We start from the raw sequence: 23,529 nt of genomic DNA on the forward strand, positions 1-23,529 counted from the left end.
TATATATATGAAGAGTTTGGTTCCAAACTTTTTTTAATCGTTTTTTTGTGTTAGATTGCCGCATTTTTCGAGTTATTGTGGCTTAAACCAACTACAGTTTAATTGATATTAAGTGGAATGCACCATAAAAAAACAAAATTTGTCAAAATTTTGAAAAACAGAAATTTTAAAAATCTAATTTTGGAAGTCTTCATATATATTAAATTATTATTCACGTTACTCATGAACTGGATGCGCTTATTTTTCTTTGTTACTTTGAGTTCTAATTCTATATATTATTAAATTATATATTAAATATACAAATAAAACTTATAATAACATTTCAATGAACAAAATATCTGAGTGACACAGTTGGTGTAGGAATTTTTATTGACCACCAGATGGCGAAGTAGAGTACTGTGTCAAAAGCTTCGAAGCACCGATACATTTTTTTGAAAAAGCACCATTGATTCAGAAGCTTCATTCGGCACATCCCTACTGATTGGCTTCCATGCGTCATGCGAATATCTCGCTCGAGTTGAAATTTTTCAACTTGCGCGGAAGACCCGATTGAGGTGAATATTGCCCGTTTCGCGTCATTCGCACCACCCGATTTGCGTTCTTCGCATCGCCTGCTGCGAGTTCGCGTCTATTCGCGTCTTTGCATTGACTTTGTATGTAATTTACTCCCGCAAATCGCTTCATTCGCATTTGGTGTGAACACAACATAAGGCCGAAGTATATGGTCCGTTCGTCCGCGTTGGCGCGCCGTCCGCATAACGCAATTTTCGTCATCAGAAGGGTCCGCGGTCGTCCGCACAATGAGCAATGAATCATGGACAATGATCCAAAAATTCCTCAAAAGGAACACAAAGTATGGCCTTCTCAGCTGCCATAGTTCAACCCTTGCGTCATCACAACAGGGTGTTCAACCGCACCACCGTTTTCGTTTAAAAAACGTATATAATGTTTACTGTATACTTACATTTGTTAATTTAGTGACGAATCATTTCTATAATTTATTAATGCAGTGGAGCGTCACTAAACTCCGCCTACTCGCGGTGAGTTATGGGTAATCAGCCGTTTGTGCATCATTCTGCACTTCAAATTTCTACCGGAAGTAGTAGACCATCCGGGAATCTTTGGAATACTATTTTCAACATACTACGATTTTGGACATACTAATTCTACTTTCGAATACTATTACGACAGATAGTATGCTGATAGGAATGCAGGGAGGGTTTGAGATACGTTTTCTCTTGTTTGGTGGGTGTGTCAAAAATGTCTTTTCATTTGTGGAGGTTATTTAGTTAAATGGGTTTAGTTAGCTGCCCCTTTTTGTTTATTATTTTGGCTCTAACCCATCTCCTGAAGAGATTGCTTCTTTGAATTTTGCAAGAATGTGAAAACTGTTTTTGAGATATTTAATTAGATGATTTATTTATGTTTCCCCTCTGACCCTAGACCAGGGGCGTAACATAAGTGATAATAGGTATTTTATTTTATAATAAGTAATAAGCAGGAAAGATGTTTAACCAAAATGCTTTCAAATTGTTGTTTTTTAAACAGTTCTAGTAGACACTCGTCTCACTAGATGTCACTAGATGTTTGCTTAAAACACTTTACCCTGAACGTGCTTGGGCCCTTTCCAAACACTGATTGTTATGCTTCCCACGATTGGCTGCTCCTGCTTCCCCAATTCCAGCTTCATCCGTATCCCGAAACACACACATACCAGAGTTACTTTGAGACGCTGGATTTTCCAACACCTTCATTTTAACAAAACAAATTAACGTAACCATGCATTGCAAGGTGAGTCTGTTTTCTAGTTTATAAAGTTTATAAAGAAAAGCGGAGATGTTATGCACTTTGTTATCTTAGCACAGAAGCATTAATAAAAGTATTTTTAATAAAAATAAAAACAATTCTAGAAAAGTACACTTTCATAAATAAATAGGCTATAGCTAAATGTAGTTTATTATAACAATGCTGCTCAAGAAATACTTGTAGGCTGCTTATGTTTGCAGTTTATTCTTACTATAAACTGTACTGCTACACCATTTTTTCTATTTTTGTAAAAAGTCAGCTATTTCTAATAGTTCCTTAAATTATTCAAAGTTATTCAAGATTGTACAAACTTGTTTTTATACTGAATGTATGAACTGCTAAAATATGAATCACAAATTTAGTTATTTGCTATTTAGAATGAAAATAAACTGAAAATAATTAAAAATGAAATGACAAAATAAAACTAGAAGCTAGTTTCTGTTAAAAAATCAACAAAAAACAACAAAATGATCATTGAATTTGAGGTCAACAGGGATGTGGGGCTGCCTGGAAGTATTTGTCATGTGGTCCTTAAGCACCACACTTTCTGTGGATTTCCTGGCAAAGCTTAGCCACATGTCATTTTAAGTATATCGTTTGTAGAAGGGGCAGGGCAAGCTATTTCCTCAGCAACTTATTTAGAATTCCCACAATGTTGTTGGAGCACCAGAAAGGTGACATACACAGGCAGGATGCAGATGTTTAGTGATTTAAGTTTAGAAGTTAAGTATTTTATTTTTTGCCACATGGCAAAGACACGTCTTCTACAGAATCCAGAAATGTTGGATTGGACCATTCCTAAGAGTGTCATAAATAGCACAATGAATCAAAATCACTTTAGAAAGAGTTTAAAGAGACTTCTAAGACAAATACTGACATTGATGTCAGATTTAAACCAGAGCTGTACACTAGAACCCATTTATCAAAAGGGAATATGTCACTTTATGAAGAACCATTACTAATATAACACTAAAATACCATTATGTCATGATCTGTTCTGTTTCCCCAGTTTATTGTGGACTTTATTTCTTCCAGTTTGATTTTGTAGTTCTTTTTGTTCCTCGGTTCTGTGTTAATCGTTGCCTCAGGTGTTTCTTGTTATCGCGTTTTCCCAGTGTATTTAAGCCCTTGTGTTTAATTTGTTGGTTGTCAATCATTATTGCATGTTGTCTCTGGTCTCAGATTGTGGATTAACTTTGTGGTTTATTTTATTAAATCTTTAACTGCATGTGGAGCCGCTTCTTGCCTGGTTACTCTGCCCTTGTCACAGAACGACTATATTTTTGTACACAAGTAATTTCAAACATTTAAAAATCTTTTAATCTGAAGGTGTATGTTTCAGAGCATGAGAAACATGTGATCCAAACTTTTGACCGGAAGTGTATATATACACAGTATTTATATATTGTATATATAGATATTGCCTATTTGTGGAGCCATTCTGTAATGCATATGACTGGTTCTTACAGGATTCTGTAAATGCGTAATATGATTGTCTCATTTTTTTTAGTGATCTTGCAGTCAGTTCTATGATGTGCAGATTTATGACAGCTCTGTTCCTGCAGGTCTGGGCAACACTCATGTTGCTGTCTCGACTGCATGGTACCTGTTCAGCTCTTTTATAAGCTTTACTGTGACATCTTAGTATGGAAGCCCGTTTCCGCCAGGGTTGGGAATTTTTTTTAGATTTTATAAGTCATGACTTAGTATCTCAAAATAATGAGAAACTAAGTCGAAGTTTCGATTTAGTAACTCATAATAATAAGAAACTAACTCATAATAATGACTTAGTATCTCATAATAATTAGAAACTAAGTCGAAAACTAACTCATAAGTCGAAATTTCGACTTAGTTTCTCATTATTATGAGATGCTAAGTCATTAGTATGAGTTAGTATCTCATTATTATGAGCTACTAAATCATTATTATGAGAAAGTTTCTCATTATTATGAGTTACTTAGTATCTCATTATTTTGAGATACTAAGTGACTTATAAAATCTAAAAAAAAATCCCAACCCTGGCGGACACGGGCTTCCATATCTTAGTCTTATGTTGTAAAATATCTTTTAACAATGAAAAATTTAACCATCATTATAGAAAAGTTTTTCACCTTTTGGTTAAAGTAATAGTTCACCCAAATGTAAAAATTCTGTCATTTACTCACCCTCTTGTCATTTCAAACCTGTTTGACTTTCTTCCACAGAACACAAAAGAATATATTTTGAAGAATGTGGTTAACTGCCACCCATTCACTTGCATTGGTGTTTTGGCCATACAATAGAAGTGGATGGGTGCCAGCAACGTTCAATTACCAACATTCTTCAAAATATCATCTTTTGTGTTCTGCAGAAGCAAGAAAGTCATACAGGTTTAAAATGTAAGTAAATGATGACAGAATTTTCATTTTTGGGTAAACTGTTCTTTTAAGTCTTGTGATTCTGTAATTGGTATTTTCTAGGTAAGGTCATCGCACCATCACATCTGCAGGCAGTAGCTGGACTTCCCGTCATGATGGGATGTAATATTACCATGGAGACAGGAGAGGTTCTAAAACAGGTGCTGTGGTTAGATATGACAAATACAACTTTATTGCACTATCAGCCCGGACAGCCTGATCGTGTCACCAAAATGGAAGGAGTTGAGCTTACCGCAAAAGTTGCAGGTCAGCATGCTCACGCCAGCATCATCACCATCAGCAAAGCTGGGCCAGCAAATGAGGGCTGTTATCAGTGTCTTTTTGATGTGTACCCAACCGGACAGCAGAAAGGAAGGACGTGTCTCTCACTAATGGGTGGGGTGAATCACTTTTACACTTCCTAAAAATACCTCAAACACAGTTTGAACATTATTTCTGTGCTTTGATGCCTTTTCCCCACTTTTAATTGCAAAGGAAAACTGGCTAATTTATCAAAGATTTATCAAAGCAAAAAAAAACTTGTTAGACATGTGCTCCTAATAAATGACCATTATTAGCAGTTGTCACATTACACTTGTAAGACATCTGATGAAACGTGACAGGATATATAAATTCACTGTAATGCCCAAACAGGAAGTGGTTAAGAACCACCTTTATGCACAACCCACCATATTAAAATGAAAACCACAAGTCTGTACAAAAGATAAAACTGTCATAGGGTTTGTGACAGGTTAAATAAAGTGTTATGACCTTATGAGAGAGTCACGTTACTCAATACTTTCACAAATCTCAGTCATTTTTTTCTGTCTGTATTCTCTCTAGCAAAGGTGGAGATGATGGGCAACAAAACTGCTGTGAGTGGAAAGCCTGTTACTTTTTCATGCAAGTACATCCTCACTAAGCGAGTCCAGCAGGTTTTGTGGACAAAAACAGCTGAGCAGGGAGACACCACTACTGTTGCTTCTTATTACAAGAATGGCAAGCCTATCATTGAAGCACCTTTCCACGAACGGTTATCTCTAAATCCATCCCTCGGCCAAACACAACTCTCCATATACCAGGCTCAGACAGAGGATGAAGGATGTTACACCTGCGAGTTCCACACATATCCAGATGGCTCTAAGAGCGCAACCGCTTGTCTGTCTGTATATGGTAAGTTTAAACTTCCATCATGAGTGTACAGATGTATATTTATTCGCCCCTTTTAAAGAAATGTACATGAATTTACATAAGTGTTTCACACCTTTGATTATTTTATATATATAATAATTTGCATATGTACAGTTTAATGTATTTACAGATGAGTTGACATTGTTCAAGTGGTAAATACAAAGATTCTACCAAAACAGAAAATATCTGTTACCATGAGGAAGTCGACAAAACAGCAAACAATCATTTATTTATATTGACTTGCCAGAAATGCCACAAAATGAAACTATGAAATGATCATTACCCATCCATCAAGAAAAATGTAAGTGTGCACCTACGCACACGTGTGTACCTTTCACCAAATCACATGTGTTTTTGTGTGGGTTTAAAACATTTCACACATTTCACACATGTGCTCTGATGGAAAATACTGTGCCTTTTTCTGTAAGTGTTGTTTGGGTAATTTACAGCAGTACACCATACGTAGATCCCTACTCTGTGATCCGGCTCTTGCAGTGTTTTAATGTATGTGTGTGAGTGGGTGTATTTGAAAGAATGTGAAAGAGAAAGTGGGAAAGGGGAGAAAATGTGTGTGTTTGGGTCAGATTGTGTTAAAATTTGGCTTCCACAAAAATAAAGTAAAACCTGAAGTCATCTACACTCTTGGAACTACCCAAGAGTGTCCTATGAGAAACGGGCTTAATTAACATACACTGGAAAAAAACCTGAGAAACTTTATAGAATTTTACAGTTATAATTTTACAGATTTTTCATGTATAATGTAAAAAACTGTAATTTTATGGAATTGTAATGTTTTTTATGTATTTTTGAAATAGTCAGAAAAATGGTCAAATCACAAAAAAACACCAAAAATGTTTTTTTACGGTATATTTTTTAATGGGATTTTTTACAGTGTACTAAATAGTGCCATTAAAGTGCACAAATGCTGTTTAGGGACTATTACATATCATTTATTGCAGTATAAAATTAATAGAAGGTCAACAATGTCAGAAGAAAGTTTCCAACCTAATAATAATAACAGAAAAAAAGTGTGTGTGTGTGTGCATGTGCTTTAATGTTTTTCATGGTTCTACACAAATGTGTGTAATTGTATGTGTATTACATCGTAAACATGGTTTATGGGTACACTTCCTCTGTTCTCATAAAGCAAATTGCTTAAAAACATACTAAATGGTGTTTTATAATAAAAAGGCTTAGGGCGCGATCACATAGAATGCGCTTTTCATGTTCTAAAACGCGAGGCGCGGCTCTGCTCTTTTGGTTGACTCTTTGAAGAGAGCAGCGTGCAGCGATTTTTGTTATGTTGCTAGGTAACCTCCGAAACAGCTGTCCTGTCAGACAGTCAAGGATTTTAGTGCGAGCGCTCTAGTTGCTGTTAAAGGTCCAGTGTGTCATTTTTGGGATGATCTATTGATAGAAATGCAATATACGCAGTATACATAGGCATGCCTTCAGAGGTGTATAAAGAGCTTACACAATGAAGCGTTATGTTTTTATTACCTTAGAATGAGCTATTTCTATCTACATACATGTATAGTGCATGGTATTCGCCATGTTCTGTCAGCCGTCGTAGTTTTTTTGAAAGGGAGGGGGAGGGGTGGAGTGAGCGGTTGGTTGCAATTTGCAACCTTGCGACTAGATTTCACTGACTGGACCTTTAACTGTCATATTCTCAGAAACTTTAAAAAGGTACAAGCAGAGGGCGCTTGCTCTGACCTTGCTCGGTAAACCCACATCAGCCAACACAAATTTCTCTTTCATCATTGCGGTCTCCAGACGTTTTAAGTAGGGATGCACCGAAACGAAAATTCTTGGCCGAAGCCGAACATGATGTGAAACACCAAACACTGAACATGGTTTTTTGCATTTCTTCTATTTATTAAGCCATTTTTTTCACTATTGTACAAACTGAATAGTCAAAATGTGCTTTTTATAATTTGTCTTGCTTTTCAATAAAATACAATACAACTTAATATAAAATTGAGCAAAACAAAGTAAATTCAAACAAAAACTTGAGCCTGTGAATAGCCTATATTAATTAGGCCTATAACTGACTGCTAAAAGAATGTAATGTAAGTTACTCTGTACCCCTACAACAAAACAGTTCATTAAAAACTGTCATTCCACATTAGGCCTATAAGCTAAAAATACGAATAAACTAAAACTGTTGGATTATTATAGGCTACATTGCAAAATGATTTGAGAAAAAAAAACATCCAATGCAAGCAAATCTGACTGATGCTGACTGACAACCATTTCAGTTCACGTCTCTACTCCAAACTCCGCCCACAAAAGTTTACTGTTCTCTCAGAAGGTGCACTCGTGGCCGGGCTGCACAGAACATACTGTGTGCACGCGACCACTGTATGATGTCAAAGGATGTCGCGAGCGGCGGGGCTACTGTCAGACAGCCCGCTTCCGTCTGAAGTAAAGTTACCGACCGGTAAAGACGCTTTCATTCGGAAATTTACATCCGTGCTGCAAGTCCCGTGCTGTGTCTTTCTCTGACACTTTAAAATGCTCCACACACACACGTACACATACACAGCCAAAATGTTTGCGGCAGTAATAAAGCGCATGCGTCTCTCTCTCTCTCTCTCTCTCTCTCTCTCTCTCTCTCTCGCTCTCGCTCTCTCTCTCTCGCTCTCTCTCTCTCTCTCTCTCTCTCTCTGCGCTGGTTGCTGCTTGATCATATCACGAGTCATGTTCGGTAAAATTTATTTGGCCACTTCACAAATTCGGCCGAACACCGAACTTGCGTTCTTTGCTATTTTCGGCCGAATATTTTCGGTGGCCGAACATTCCTAGTTTTAAGCAACTGGGCAATTCCGTGAAAATGTCAACCTTACCATGAAAAAATAAAGTTACTGTGGTAACGGCACAGATTTTAACATTTGGTGGTTCAAATACCATGTGAGATCTCTCTTCAAATTTGTAAAGCATTTGTTTTATTTTTAGTGCATGATTTTTCATAGTCAGGTAAGTGCCATTTTCAGGATTGTCACATCCATAACGCTACATATTCCTCATAAATGGACACATGAAGATTAATATAAAATAACTATTTTATGTTCTATAAAGAGGCATCCCTTCTCCATTAATTGAGTATTATTGCTTTAGGATTGTGCATTTTATTTCACAGAAATCCTACAAAGTTTGTCGTCTCCCAAAAAACGCGTCCTTTTTTTGTCACATCCATAACGCTTGTTTATTTCCCTTTTTTAAAATAGAAAATGTGTTCATAGACTGACTTTTTTATGTTTAAACTCTATCAACAAGAGTTTAGTAAAATATAAATGGATGGTTCAATATATTTGTAACAAATTCATTCTCTGTGCATTTTTATGTCACGTCCATAACGCAAAATGTCACGTCCATAACGTTGGAATTGCCCAACTGTAAAGTTCCGTCACCACATCGGAATGCCCGCCTCTCTTATCATTCGACTGGACAATGGGGAAAAAGGCGCATGACGTCAAGTGCTTTTCTGCTCAGAGTTGAGTTTTTTTCAACTTCAGGCACTCAGAGCGCTCCGCCAAAAACGCGAGGCGGAGCAGGCAACCGGTGAGCATAAGCAGAACGCAAAACGCTCCCTGCCAACTGAAAACAATTCAAAAGAGGCGCGTTTAACATCAATAAACGCTTTCTATGTGATCGGCCCCTAAAAGTGTTCTTTGATGGTTAGGTTTTAAGGTTACGGGATAGGATAGAGTTTACAGTTTGTACAGTAAAAAAATCCTTTACGAGAGTCTTTGCAAACCACATATGTTAAAGGAAATGGGATTACAATGGTTTTGAATTCAGTTTCAGCAAATATTAAATAGAGATAAGTGCCACATTGGTCTCATGTTGAATTGTAGTTTTGTATTAGCAACACGGTAAAACCCTTGAAGGCAGAAAGTTAACAATTAGTAAAAGCCGATGGTGGTTATATAATGCTTGGCTGTGACTGTAGTTTAGGGGCGAGTTTGGGACGACGGCCAGTGCTGTTACTGTGTCTCTGTTCCTCTGGAACAGAGCTCCACTGTGTCTGCTTTCTCTCTGTTGATATTCCTCAAAGAGTCTGGCTCTTGTCACCAAAAACACTCACACAGCATCATCAGTGGACAGAGCGTAACCCTTCCTTCTACTTGACATGCTTTTATTGTTTCTTTTTTATCTGACTTATGTCATATAGTCCGTCTTTGATGGAGTCTGCGGCAGACATGACCTATGTCTGACAACTTGCCATCAGCATAACATCACAAGTGTCTTCTTTTGTCTTGTAGTTGAAGTAACCACTTATAGTAAGACAGAAGTTAGTTGATAAGTATAGGATGCTTACTAGACAAACAAAACGTTGTTTAAACTCTTGTTTCTATTGTTGTTAAGGATGCTCTGCATTGCCCTTATTACAAGACACAAAAAAATATTGTGTGTAATGCACAAAAATGTGAACTTTAGATTTTCTGAGAAGTTACGGTGAAATTTAAATATTCCTAACTAGGGGATTCTTGGTATTGTATCAAACAGATTTTTGATCTTGAGCGGTGTTGCCATGGTGAGGCAATACATTTGTTGAAGAAGGGGTGGGAGGGGAGGAGGTTTCTCATGTCTTCTGTGTGCATTTAGTGAATTAGATCAAGCCCCAAGACCAGCATAAAGTTTATATACATACATGTAAAGTCACGGCCATAGCACTACCAATTGGCACCATAAGGTGAATTTAACACAAGAACCGCCACGGGGTAAAATGTACATAACAGATTTTAATTAAAATATCCAAGTCTCCCAGTCATTGACTTTTACTAAAATTGTGTTATTTACAATCCTCTGTTGTTAAGAAAGTGTTTAGATCAAACCAGATTGAAAAAATTACCAATAAGCGCCACCGGGTCAAGTTTACCCATTCGATCACTTTATTGTTGTGCTGTCATTGAGCAATGTGTTGGCTGACTGTAACACAATGCACGTTCAGATGAAGATGTATTAGCCTACTCATACATGTTTAAACTGGATTAATTATCACTTTTTGTTTTGCAATTCTTTATTGTTTTTTGTTCGCTAATGTGTTATCTATTCTCGTCTGTCCATTTCCTGAAAAAAATCCAAACAACGATGTAATGAATAAAATATTTTTGTTTTATGATTAGGTATACTTCAAGTTTATTGGTGTTGTTCTCTTATTTAAATTATACCTAAACAAAAATAAAAATTAATTAGGTGCTTTAATTATTTAATGCTCGTTATAGTCTATTTAGGGTATTTTAGTAATTTAAATAACATGGGTTATCTTAAAACATTTTATTATAATATTACACCACCCAAAAATGTATTTAAAAATATTTTCTTTAAATTCTCGTTGTCATTGCAGGCTGGTTTATATTTACCATTAAGAAAAGTGATTTGTGTAGCCTGATTAAAATAGCCTTCGATTTATAAAAAAAACAGGACAAATGATGACTAAATAAAATCATTCCTTGACTCTAGACTTTACTTTGTGATGACAGAGGTATTATGAGGTAAAAAAAAAAACGTTTTTAAGCCAATTCAAAAGGTAATTTTTACCTGCTGGCGGTTTTAAGTATACAGCAAACTCTGGTGATTCTAGTGGCAAAACAGTCCTCTCAGTTTAAACTTGGTCAGAATAATGTCGACATGGGTGGTTTAAAAGGAAAGGCCAAAGGTTTCTTGATATCCTTTAGCATTAGAACCTGGTAACAGCTTAGACATGGACATGACGGGGCTTGCACCTCTTTTAGCTCTTTTAAACTAGGGTTTGTATACTATACCAGCAGAACATTTTCCTGTTTTGACAGTGAAGAGCAAATAAAGGTGGTTTGAGTTTTCAAGTTTCATATCCCTTTAACGTGTCTTCCAGTCTTACCCAAACCTGAGGCCAGTTACACCATTTTATCACAAGACACTGTTGAGGCAAATTGCACAGCTGTGTCCCGTCCTGCTGCAGAGATCTCTTGGAATGTGGAGGGTCATAACCAAACACTGGGCCCTTCCGTGACATCATTCTACCAGCTGGGAGACGGTACCACAATGGTGGTCAGTTCCATTCAGCTGCGGGCTGAACTACTGGACGATGAACTTAAGTGCGAAGTTCATCATCAGGGCATTGGGTCACCCATATTTGTCTATCTAAACAAACGTGAGTTAAATCAGGACTAAAATCATAAAGTAAAAATGCATCTGATATTTTTACTTTGTCCTTAATTAACAGCATAAGATAATTTTCTAAATGCCTTTCTTTTATGTCTTAAATGTCCTAGTATAATCTAATGTTTTAACTGTTGTATAGCATGTGATTTCTTTGTTTTAACAGCTAGAAACGGATATGTCATTCTGATTTCTGCAAGCTGTGTGGCTCTTGTGCTGCTTATTTGTCTGTGTATTTGCCTGAAGAGGTGCTGACTTCACCTGCTGTTATGGTCAGTAGCACCACACACGTCTGTACATCTTAATGTCATGCTTACATTAATTTCATACTTTGAATTTCAGGACATGTGTTTGAAAAACACGGGTGTTATGTGATATGAATGTTTTCCTGCAATCTTTTTGAATTTATGGATACATTTGTAAATTTGTTAACAGTAGTTAAAGGGATAGTTAATCAAAAATGTAAAATTATTTTATAATTTACTCACCGACATGTCATTCCAAACCTGTATGACTTTCTTTCTTCCACACACCAAAAAATAATTTTGAACTTGAGAATGTTGGTAACCAAACAACACTGGTTTGTGCCAGCAGGCATGTCAACAGGCCTTACCTGCTCTTGAGGTGATACCTCCAGGATGGGGGGCCTCTTTCCCTGGTCAATGAGTTTTTAGAAGTTATGTTTTAAAAATATGTTAACTTTATTGTTAACATAGGTAATAAATTGCCATTTTTTACTTTTATTTACATAATTTATTGCTAATTGTTGTCAATGTGCTTGACTTCATGTAGTGTTGCATAAGCACATCCTCACTCCCGACACTTTTGAACACGCAGGGTACCCCTTTGGCGTCGTTTTTCGACGTGAAGGGCACGCGAATTTTACCGCCTTTGTGAAAATGTATATTAGATATAATTTGCAATGATGATGTTTCGGGGTTTAATTTAAGTTTAATGGCCAGGATAATTGCGTTTCCATGACACTATTCAAGCAGTTTGAGCAAGTAATGTAACAGTTTATTTATCGTAATATAAAACACAAGATACAAGCAGTCACAATGTCGTTCAAAAATACAGATATTCCAAGGGTATACCAAACGGTCGATTTTTATGAGGAACAGATGCGAAATCGATCACCGTCCGCCATAAATCTCAGATCCAGTGAACAGCGACGTTCAAAAATTGCCGCCAGACGAAGTTACGTCAGCTTTGATTCCATTGGCTCAGGCTCTCCCTTGTCTCGTGACCGTTCGCGTCACTTCGTTGGAACGAGAAGTGGTATTGGCTCCCACGACCGACTGCATCTAGCTGTTCCGGTTTATATTTTGAATGGGAGCCGACCTCATGCATTCACGGACACGCACGGCATCTTTATGTAAAGTTATCGTACGGCTTCGGTGCAAAAAGGTCTGCGAAACGAGTTGTTTGAAATACTTTGTAATGCTTTGTAATAGCCCTGAGCATCCCCCCCGGGGTTGCTGCGTGTGGCCCTAATTGATTACCATTTTATGGACAAAAAGCCATTGAGGCATTTCTCAAAATATCTTCTTTTGTGTTTCAAAAGACTCTTTTCTGTGAAGAGTTATACAGGTTGAAAAAATGAATAGGTCAAACAATTCACAGTGCACCCCTTTCCTTTACAGTGGTGCATTTTTCACATTTACATTTATTTTTCAATCACAGTTTAAAAGACTTACGTTGTTTTGAAAGTCATTGAGTAATCATGTTAAATAATCGTGATCTCAATGTTGGACAAAATAACAGTGCTTATGATTTTTGTCATAATCGAGCAGTCCTAGTTGTTATCACAGAATATACAGTACCTGACAGGGTGATCCTGACGCAGATGCAAAAAATCTTGTCACATCAGTAAATAATTAACACCAAATATTGATTTGAAATATTTGATTAGCTCATTTGTAAATACAAACCTTCCACAAGAAAAAAAACTATTTCAGTGGCTTTTAACCAAGACAACAGACAAACAAGGCAAGCATGCAATCTGGTTTAGACATTTGTAAATATAATATCATACATGCTTATTAGACATAATTATTTCTTTTTTATTTGTAAGGTAAAGATGACTCACAGTACCCTGTGTTATTAATTTTAGCGGTAGTTGTCTGGGAATAACCAACACAGTCTCAAGGGAATTTGTGATAGTGACACAAACTGCAATCTATTAATTCGTGTTCATGGACACGAATTTCCAGCTTTTTTCGTGTCAGTCAGCACAACTTTCAATCTAAAGTATTTTAATAGGCAATATCTTTCATATGTATGTATATACTGTATATATATATATATATATATATATATATCAACGCAATCTGATGGGATTTCATACTTTTTTTACAAGGTGGCTCATGCGTGTGAATTCCTATTTCCTACTATCTCATTAGTATATTTTGTTATGATTTTACTTTTCCCCTGTGATGCGGGGTTAGGGTAGCCATTTAACGTTACTTTGCCATAAAATCACCTTGTAAAAAAATTAGCCTTTGCGGCTGTGATTTTAGGGTTTGGGGTTGTGAACGCAATTCAGCCATTGTATCTGCATTCACAGGTCAATGTCACACAAAACCTTACCCACAATCATTATTTCCCCTCCTCTCTCTGAAGGCTGTCGGAAAACCGAAAGCAGAGTAGATTGGAAAGTTTAGTTTCACACCCAAAAGTTACACATCGTCAATTCTCTAAAGAATGCGCAAATTTCCCACCTCATCTGGCAAGATTCCAAACCCATGTATATTTTTTATGTTTTTATCGTGGTTATCTATTATCTCCTCATTTTAGGAATTTTGTAAAATCTCCCATGACTGAAAACAAATTTATTGTTAGTTTCAATTATCTAATAATTTACTACTTATAACAAAATGAATCTATTTTAAAATGTTACCAGATGAAATTAATTGCTTGAGGGCACAAAGACTTTTGTATTGTGGTCTTTGTAAGTTAATACACTGTCAGAAAAAAAGCTAATGTGAAGGTACAATTCCACAGGAACAAAATACTTAACTGTACCTTTAAATGTAAACAACATAAGGTACAATATTTTGTTTTGTACCTGTAGAGGTACAAAAAGGAACCCTGGTACTGCACCCAGTAATGGCTATTGTACCTCAAAAGGTACAATTTTGTACTTTTTTTCGGAGAGTCTACCAACTTTCTGGCACTGGGTTGAAATAAGTTCAAAATGAATGCTGCTTCAAAACGGTTTGCAAGGTGCACACAAACACCTTAAAAAGCTGCAGGTGATTGTGGTAGAGGTAAAAATCTAACTTCCTGTCCCAGTCAAGCTCTTTAATGTCATGAGACCACTCAGAGCGTCTGTAGTATGTGATGAGGTGATGTTTTTTTACTCATGTTGTACAACAATTGCTTTTATATTATTCACACTTCAGTTCAACCACACCAACAGACCTCGACCTCTGTCTAACTTGCAGTTTAGTTGAGGCTTTTATTCAAAGTAACTTGCAATTACAAAGACAGTTATGTGTCTTAAGTGCTGTTCATTAACCTCCTCTCAGTCAGCAATGTTCGAAAATATAGCCTACGGTTATCAACCCAGACCACTAGGCCACACCACCATCATCTACCACCCACATCTAGAGCCAAATGTAGTAAACAAAAGCCGTTATGAATGGTTGGAATTACATTAACCATAAAGGCTATGATCTATTTCCCTCAATAACTGTAGGCTACTCTGTAGACTATGGTGTTAAATACACATTTCTCAGTTAGAATCACTGTAATCGACAATACTGTGTATATACTAAATATATAATTTATCTGAACTTCGTTTTACATGGCCTGCAAAATAGTTATACAACCAAACAGAAATATTATAAAATTCCACACGTTCTTGTTTAGTTAAAAAGACTATGCTTTTTAAACAAAACATACTGCTAGATTATATTCATGTTTGCATGTGGCTATTCTTTGGTTGAAACATTGTACGTTTTTTTAATATATTTGGTTGTCGGCACAAAAACATGGAGTTAATTTATGATTCACTTCCTTCTTATTACCATCAGATTAGTACTGGGTAAAAATATGCACACTCCCAGTAAAGGTTTTTAAGTAAGGCTGAGTTAAATCCCTGTTTTTAAGGGATAGTTCACCCAAAAATAAAAATTCTGTCATCATTTACTCAAGAATGCTTATAACCAAACAGTTATTGGACCCAATTCCAATTCTTGGAATGGGGTCCAAGAACTGGTTACAAGCATTCATCTAAATGTCTTTCTCTGCATTCAACATGTATACATGTTTGGAACAACTAGAGAGTGAGTAACTTTCATTTTTGGTTGAACTATCCCTTTAAAAACTGGCCTGCCCACAGAAACCTTTCACAGAGCAGACGATGAACAGCAAACCTACATGTATAACCAGAAGAAAAGAGAGTTTCCTCTACTGTCCTCTCTTAGAATCAAGAGGTCACCAGAGAGGTTAGAAAGGAAAAGGGTATTTCATGTGCGGTAGCTAAATAAAATACTGGCTTTTTTTTAGTGGCTAAAATATACAGAGAAGAAGCCAACAAAAACTAAAAATCATTGTTATACACAATGTTCTCTTACAGTGCATTTAAAGGGACAGTTCACTCAAAAGTGAAAATTCTGTCATCATTAACTCACTCCTGGGTTGTTCCAATCCTGTATAAATATTTTTGTCCTGATGAACACAAAGGAAGATATTTGGAGGAATGTTAGTAACCAAACAGTCTCATCCCCCATTTACTGCCATAGTAGGGGAAATAAATACTATGGGGGTCAATGGGGAATGAGATCAGTTTGGTTACTGACATTATCCCTTTAAGTGAGTTCTGCCCACGAATAAGTTTTATGTTTATGCTCTGAAAATTTCTGGCTTGAATCCTGTTCTTTCAGAAAGGTCAGCATCACAATGTGCAGTGCTTCGTCAAAAGTCCCAAGGTCACTGTCAGATAAAATATATCAGGAAAGGTGCAGAAAAATCTTGTGCAACTAAAGTCAAATGCGAAGTATGTCTTCACACAGCCACGTTTATCTACAGAACCACAGGAAGTCTAAGGAGTTACCACTTCCTGTCTTTTGCAAGAAGCCCTCCCAACCTCACCTTATGTCATGACTGATGTCTTTTAAGTTGCCATCAGCAACAGGAAATCATTGTTTAGAGACATTATATAATATGAGTGTTTTAGGAGGGTTAAAAATGATAAATGATAAAGCTATAAACTGCTTCTACAGATTCAAGGAAATATATTTGTCATCTTCTGCAAAAACAAGATGAGTACTAAAATAAGTGACCTAATGGCACTGTTTTTTAAAGCTGTCGCACAATGTCTGTTCCTGTCCCAAACGCCTCTTCCAGTTTATATTGTAGAGCCATCATTTGCCAGTTTGTTTAATATTAATATTAATGAAATACAAAATAAATAGTTATATTATAACCAATCACAGACCGGAAGTTACCTTTTGGCCAGGTGCGCGCATCCTGTGATCTTGCCTTCCAGCGGGGAATTCATGACGTCACATGAAAAATATGGATTGTATGTTGTCTTTATCTCTAGAAATGTATTTTTTATAATTGATATTCATTCAAAGATGTTTTGAGTGATGAAATCGCATGGGAGACAGGAAAAGGTTTTAACTGGAATAAAAAGGAATTTGGGGGTTTTATTATACAACCCAACCCATCATTAACTCTCAAGACTCAACCTAAGGTATATTATCTAAACAGATTGGAAGTTTTGCCACCCTGTCCCACAAATTAGGTGTAGATGCTCGTAGATGCTGTTAAACACTTCAATGGAATATCAGCTAATTCCTCTTTTTCCTTCCTTCCTCCCTTTCTTTTTGAAACACAGAAGAAAGAAAATGCTGCTATGCCCAGATGTTCACTCTGACCAAACAAGTAAACGTCTTCTAATATAACTGATATTCAGTACTACATAAAAACAACAATTTAATCACCCTTAGCACTAAATAAGATGCATTATTTATTATAGAGTGTATATTTTTGAGATTCCCTTTCTTGTCTTAAATATATGCCACACTGGATTGAATTATATTCCTAAAAAAGGCAGAAATCCAAGCAAATTTGTATTATCTGATAGTTCCATCTCTGTCATTGTGTAACAGCAGAATAGTCAATAAGCAGACAAAAACGTTATTGTTAGCTTTACTGAGGTTTGAGTTTATCAGAGGAAAACACTCTTAGAGAAAGAATAACTTTTTGGCCTTTGGTTTTTGTTGTGATGTTTGGAATAAAGTAAAATTTAATGTCTTACTTTCCCACTAGTGGGAAGTACACTGTAGCTTGATAAGTTTCACCCACCTGTCATTATAAAATGTCCATTTTCACCTCCTTTCCCTTTTACAGCTGTATTACATGAGTATTGTAAAGGTTAATCTGAAATAATAAAGTAAATGTCTTTTGTTAATACTGTGCAACAGTATTGTCAGTCACATACTGTGTTTTTGTTTGCATTGTTTACTACTGCAAATGGCAAGCATACCCGTTTTTGCATCAGAGGTATATCCACCATTTGTGTTTTCAAACACCCACTCATAAAGGAAATAATGAACACCACATTTCACAGTGGCCTACTAGTGATGTTCCATACCTCCCCTTTACCAAACTTACTTAACTAAGTAAGTTTGTCTTCATTGTCAGCATGGGTTTGATAGTATTTTACATAATTACACATACAGGATCATGGTGTGGTGTGTGCTGAATCTCTTTTGCTAGATGGTAGCATCTCTAGCTATGATCTTTTACACTTAAAAGCAGACATTGTAGGATTAGAATATGGTTGCGGCGATAGTGCATAGGCTTTTTACACACAAGAAAGAATGGGCTTATGGGGATGATGGTTCATGTCTATCATTGTGATCATGTCATCCTGCACTTTGCTCTGAAATCAAATATATTAAAAACAAATATACTAATAAAAAAGCCCAAATGCACCCAAATGCATTTTTGAAGCAGAAGAGAAACATGTTGATACAAAACTTTACTAGTGAAAGATCCTCAGCACAGTGAAATGGTATACAGACCTGCTGTTGGGAACTGAGAATTAACCTTTGCTTTCAGTAGAATCAAATTGAGAGGAACAGAAAAAGACTGTGTGTACAGTAAACAAATAAACCATAAAAGCAGAAGAAAAGTCCCATTTTAAGAGATTTAAAAGATAATTCAGTAAAATCAGCTCTGAGCAGTTTGTATATAAAACCTTTTTGTTTTCTAAAAAAGTTCCAAAATGTACACAACATAAAGAAAAAAACATCACAATGTAAATAAGATGTCACATAATAGGAATATGCAAATAACTCAGTTTTGACAAAAATGGAATCTTATAACTGCAAGGTGACAAGTTGTTCTTTGATTTGTTTAATTTCATTATTTGTAAATGAATGATTATACCAGTTTTTCAGAGAATGTTTCACAAAAAGCATTCAACAAACATACAAATATTTAATCCCTTTTTGTTATAAAATGTGGCTTTACCAGGCCATTTCATTTTTATTCTGATAAGAAGAACAGAAAATTGTGGGAAGAACAGAAAGTGTTTTTCTGATACTTTGAATTATCAAGGACCAGTTCTCAAACTGACTTGTGTAAAGGTAAAGACTGTGATTAAAATTATTTTTGGAACTTCCCTTTAAAGGAATGAGTCACAGCCACAGTTCTCATGTGAAGCCTATCTGGCAGTAGAGAGTTTAAAGGGATAGTTCACCACAAAATGAAATTCTGTCATCATTTACTCACCCTCAGGTTGTTCCAAACCTGTATAAATTTCTTTGTTCTGCTGAACGCAAAGATATTTGGAAGAATGTCAGTAACCAAACAGATTTCATCCTCTATTGGCTGCCATAGTAGGGAAAATAAATACTATGGGAGTCAATGGGGGATGAGATGTGTTTGGTTACTGACATTCTTGCAAATATCTTCCTTTGTGTTTAGCAGAACAAATAAATGTATACAGGTTTGGAACAATCTGAGGGAGAGTAAATAATGACAGAATTTTCATTTTTGGGTGAACTATCCATTTAAAGTCCCAGTGAAATTAAAAATAAAAATTCCTATTTTTTATTGAAATATTGCAGCATTTATTGCAAATATCTTACCAACGTGGTTCTTTCTCTTTTTAAAATTCATGTGCCCTCGTAATCTTCAGTTATAATATGAAAATGCATTTCCGTCCTGTAGTGACTATCCATCTTAAATGATGTATATTAGACGGCTTGGGCGAGGCATCTGTTAACTCCTCCCCTTCAACTGTCAGTCTGCTCCCAGTTCCATTTCAAAATGCAACGACTGTTTTTATACATCCAATCAAATCGCAGTGAAAAAAAAGCAACAGCCACAATGTTTTCTCTTTCCAAATTCCGTTTCACTTGGAAATGCGTCAGAATACGGAAGTAAACATGATTGCAACTTCCAGTTCATGGGGACTTTAACAGCCGCAAACTGATTTACACATTTGCAGTTTAAACATTCAGGTGCGGTGCAATGAAAAATATTGGATAAACTGACTCACACAACCTGTACAGTATGAATAGAAATGAGTATGTAATTCATCAACCTGTAATACATTAACAGTTGGAGGCCGTATGTGTCATGCTTCAGTGTGGGTGGTATATAATCCCACCATCATATCTGGTAAATTATAGTCCCCCCAACCCCCCACCCACCTTCTTATACAGGAAACGAGTGCTCTTGTGGGCTTCTCAGTTTGTACTATGTAGACATAACAAATACGACCTAGACACTGATTACTTTGAATATACCCATAACAGTGGTGGACAGAGTACCATTACATTTCTGATTCATTAAATGTTCTACTCAAAATTTGAAAAGTATTTTTAACCCTTAATACATATCACTGTTAAAACTGAAATATGATGATTTCAAAGCTTAATTCAATGCTTAATCATAAGAATCTTGAGTATTTGAAGCAATCGATTAATAATAAAGAAAAATCATTTCATATAGCACACGGCTTTGAAATCATTGTAAAAGTGCTAAAATGTAAAAGAAAATGGTTTTATTGACTGGTGGTTTACTAAAAATTTTGTCCACAATCTGCACAATATTCTCCATGATGATTACTTTTATATTTTCAATTTTGTTTGTAATCCTAAAGACCAATGAGAAAATGGCAGCCGGCACAGAGATGTCCAAATAAGTCCTTTTTCTCGATAGAGTGTCAGTTTTAGTGATTTCTTTAAACAGGCATGTTTCTGAGAACTTCCTTTTGAAGTATCTCAGTAAATGTTTCATTGAATTACCGAAATCGGATTGCAGCATATTCTGAAGGCTCTGTTTCTTGCTGTACTGTTTTTCTTGGCCCTCTTGATATAGCCTGGTGATTTAAAGAAGCATAAACAAGAGGATTCTCTTCTTCCTCTTCTGTGGATCTGACATTGTTCTGGCAAACTTTAGATTCCATCATATTGGCTGAGAGTCTTTCATCTGATGGACGGTCTCTATGCAATCCTGCTCTGACAGGTGGAGTGTCATAAGCCGAGGTAAATCGGGCTGAGGGAGGGTGGCTGTTGTGATGAGGACGAGACGGAGTAGTCGGATCACTTCTTTGTGTTTTCATGTACTGTGATAGGGAAAAGCAAGCATTTCCTAGGTTTTCATTTTTAACAATAAACATTTACACAGATCAAAATTCAAACAAAAGATACCTGAATTGTAGTTGTTGTTTCTTTTCTTGCTGATTTTCTCCCTATAAAAAATTGGGCAGGATCATCGATTCGTATCATGCGAACAGTTTTTTGCATCTAAACAAAAAATGTTAAGTTTAGTTAAAACCTCTAAATCACTCACCTTGGCATCTGATGATAAATAATGATACAGTGATTACTATGACCACCAGCCCTACTAGTCCTCCACAGATAGACACATATGGCCAAAACCACTGCAGACCCTCCTTTTGATTGATCTCATAACCTAAAATTAAAAACATTGAAGTTGTTGTAATTACCATTATTGTTGTTATTATTATTGTAATAATTATTGTTGTATAATTACAATATCTATATTGACTCCAAAACTATCACAAAGACGTTTCAAAATAACATTAACAATTATCATAATAAAATTTTACAACAATTTAACATAACAATTTTCATCTCCTTACTTGTGTTACTTTGATTCCCAGAACCTGAATTCTCCTTGTGTGCTGAAAATACATTTAAAAACATCTCCAAGTAGTGCAAAAACAAATCTGAATATTAGAATTTTGCAAAATGTCTACTTTTGAATTTAAAAATGTTACTTACCAGTCACAGTGACTTTCATACCATGGCTTACAGAGTGCTGGCTTTTACATCTGTATGAACCTGCATCATCCATTGAGATGTTCAGAAACGTCAGGACTGCGATCCCATCACGCTGTGTGGTATTCTTCCACATTGGTTTTATGTCGTTTGAGTGATTTAAAGCTTTACAGTCATTTCCATATATTTTGCACCAAGAGACTGTTGGGTTCCCCTTACAATTCTCTATAATTACAGTACAGTTTATCTTTAACACTGTCATAACAGGAGCTCTAAACTGTGTGTTTCGTGGTACTTTGATAGCTATGATACATAAGGGCTCAGACTCTAAAAAATAAGCAAAACAGGAAAAATATGTTAAAAAGGACATAATTATTTGTATATAAGGATAAATATACCCTAGTTTAGAAGTCAAATGCAGTCTACTCCTTTTGATATAAAGCCGAACAAATGCCCATAAAACACAGAAATAAATCTGAGTTACAATGCTTCAACATGTCAGGTTCAATGCAAACAAAATATTTAAACACTGTATGTATAAGCTGATAATGATGCCTAGGAATCACATTTAACAACAGTCGCACTGACTACTTAATAAAGTTAATACTCACCATTTGTGTTTCCACTGACATGAAGCGATAGCAGTATAACACAAGCAACCAACTCACAGATAATATGTAAAACACAGCTGTTCATGATTAATCGTCTTTAATCAAGTGTTATGAACTGTTGTTCTGACAGAGAGGTGTACGCATTGTGTATCATGTGTGTGGGAAAGAGCAAAAGTGAAGTTTTGCTGCAGGTTTCTCTATGACATCATTCACCATCTCTGTTTCTCTATTCTTGTACTTCCTTACTTATATGTTCACCTTACAGGATCATGCGTCTCTTCACCTGAAGTGTTTCTCTGCATTTCTTTCTGTCTTTCTCTCTGTGACTATTTCACAGTTGCTCTTTGTGGTTTGTCCTCTTTTGTCATTGAAAGTGTCTAACCAGTTCTGATGACTTCGTAGAGGTTTAATGTTGAACCTTCTTGCAAAAGCTTACGAGAAAAAGGATGAAGAAAAATGGTGTATTTCAGCTGAAGACACCCCCTTGTGGATAACACCTCACTATCATTATACTGAAGTGTACATCTCTCTAGTCTGTCGTGTAGTTGGAAATATTTGTAGTGTCCTTGTGTGAAACAAAATTAAAGTTATATGGTCATACCGCCATCTAGTGCAAGAAAACCGATAGTAAACAGTAATCGGAACAAAACAGTCTGTTCTTTGGCAAGTCTTAAAAATGAGATAAAATACAACCTCAGATGAACGACAGCACATGACATATTACACGTCATTTATTAAAAGAAACTAGGCCAACTTATGGCTTCCATAGGAACTAAGAGGGTAAGTAAGCAGGTGTTGATGCCTTTGATTAACTGATCAGTGAGCGGATTCAAATGTGTGTTAACATGGAGTGAAGACATCAGCAATATTGATGCATTCCTTGAGAAAACTTGTATCTCCATAATTCGTGATTTTTATTTTTAAAAATGAAAAATAATAGGGTCAGAAATGAAAGGGAGCTAGGGGAAAAGTGCTACATGAGATGATGAGGAGTAAGAACCTCCGATGGTGGGTTTTGGCTCTGGGACTGACATGAGGTTGATACAGGGGCGTAGCCAGAACTTTTTTTTAGAGGTGGCCAGGTAAGATCCAGTAATTTTATTA

The 23,529-nt window shown here is 36.1% G+C and overlaps 2 protein-coding genes across 4 annotated transcripts; one reads left to right on the forward strand and one right to left on the reverse strand.

The window, feature by feature from the left end:
* The first annotated feature begins 1,671 nt into the window (after window positions 1-1,671).
* Window positions 1,672-18,025, forward strand: zgc:172122 (uncharacterized protein LOC571844 homolog). 2 transcript variants are annotated; one of them, XM_057332862.1, is made up of 7 exons: window positions 1,672-1,791; window positions 3,317-3,408; window positions 4,266-4,598; window positions 5,046-5,375; window positions 11,341-11,532; window positions 11,707-11,812; window positions 17,389-18,025. In XM_057332862.1, exons 2-6 carry the CDS (start codon window positions 3,336-3,338, stop codon window positions 11,793-11,795), a joined length of 1,017 nt encoding a protein of 338 aa, XP_057188845.1. In that variant the 5' UTR covers window positions 1,672-1,791; window positions 3,317-3,335; the 3' UTR covers window positions 11,796-11,812; window positions 17,389-18,025. The 2 variants fall into 2 exon arrangements, with proteins under 2 accessions (XP_057188845.1, XP_057188844.1); XM_057332861.1 differs by having other exon boundaries at window positions 11,254-11,532; window positions 17,389-18,021.
* Window positions 18,026-19,520: 1,495 nt separating this feature from the next.
* LOC130553291 (B- and T-lymphocyte attenuator-like) lies at window positions 19,521-22,832 on the reverse strand. Of its 2 annotated transcripts, none has more exons than XM_057332173.1 (6): window positions 22,426-22,832; window positions 21,818-22,039; window positions 21,676-21,717; window positions 21,363-21,485; window positions 21,221-21,261; window positions 19,521-21,135 (listed from the first exon to the last, which is right to left on the reverse strand). In XM_057332173.1, the coding sequence occupies exons 1-6, from the start codon at window positions 22,508-22,510 to the stop codon at window positions 20,812-20,814; spliced, it is 837 nt and encodes a 278-aa protein (XP_057188156.1). In that variant the 5' UTR covers window positions 22,511-22,832; the 3' UTR covers window positions 19,521-20,811. The 2 variants fall into 2 exon arrangements, with proteins under 2 accessions (XP_057188156.1, XP_057188155.1); XM_057332172.1 differs by having other exon boundaries at window positions 21,818-22,141.
* Between the last annotated feature and the right edge of the window lie 697 nt (window positions 22,833-23,529).

The sequence above is a fragment of the Triplophysa rosa genome, linkage group LG4 (assembly GCF_024868665.1).
Source record: "Triplophysa rosa linkage group LG4, Trosa_1v2, whole genome shotgun sequence".
Taxonomy (NCBI): Eukaryota; Metazoa; Chordata; class Actinopteri; order Cypriniformes; family Nemacheilidae; genus Triplophysa; species Triplophysa rosa.

Bases quoted from the DNA above. Each gene is read 5' to 3' on its own strand.
- zgc:172122 (XM_057332861.1), top strand. From the start codon at position 3,336: ATGATGTGCAGATTTATGACAGCTCTGTTCCTGCAGGTCTGGGCAACA. The intron at 3,409-4,265 runs GTACCTGTTCAG...GGTATTTTCTAG, and splicing joins GTTGCTGTCTCGACTGCATG to GTAAGGTCATCGCACCATCA. The intron at 4,599-5,045 runs GTGGGGTGAATC...TATTCTCTCTAG, and splicing joins GACGTGTCTCTCACTAATGG to CAAAGGTGGAGATGATGGGC.
- LOC130553291 (XM_057332172.1), bottom strand. From the start codon at position 22,510: ATGAACAGCTGTGTTTTACATATTATCTGTGAGTTGGTTGCTTGTGTT. The intron at 22,142-22,425 runs GTGAGTATTAAC...CTTATTTTTTAG, and splicing joins TGTCAGTGGAAACACAAATG to AGTCTGAGCCCTTATGTATC. The intron at 21,136-21,220 runs GTATCTTTTGTT...TCCCTATCACAG, and splicing joins AAACAACAACTACAATTCAG to TACATGAAAACACAAAGAAG.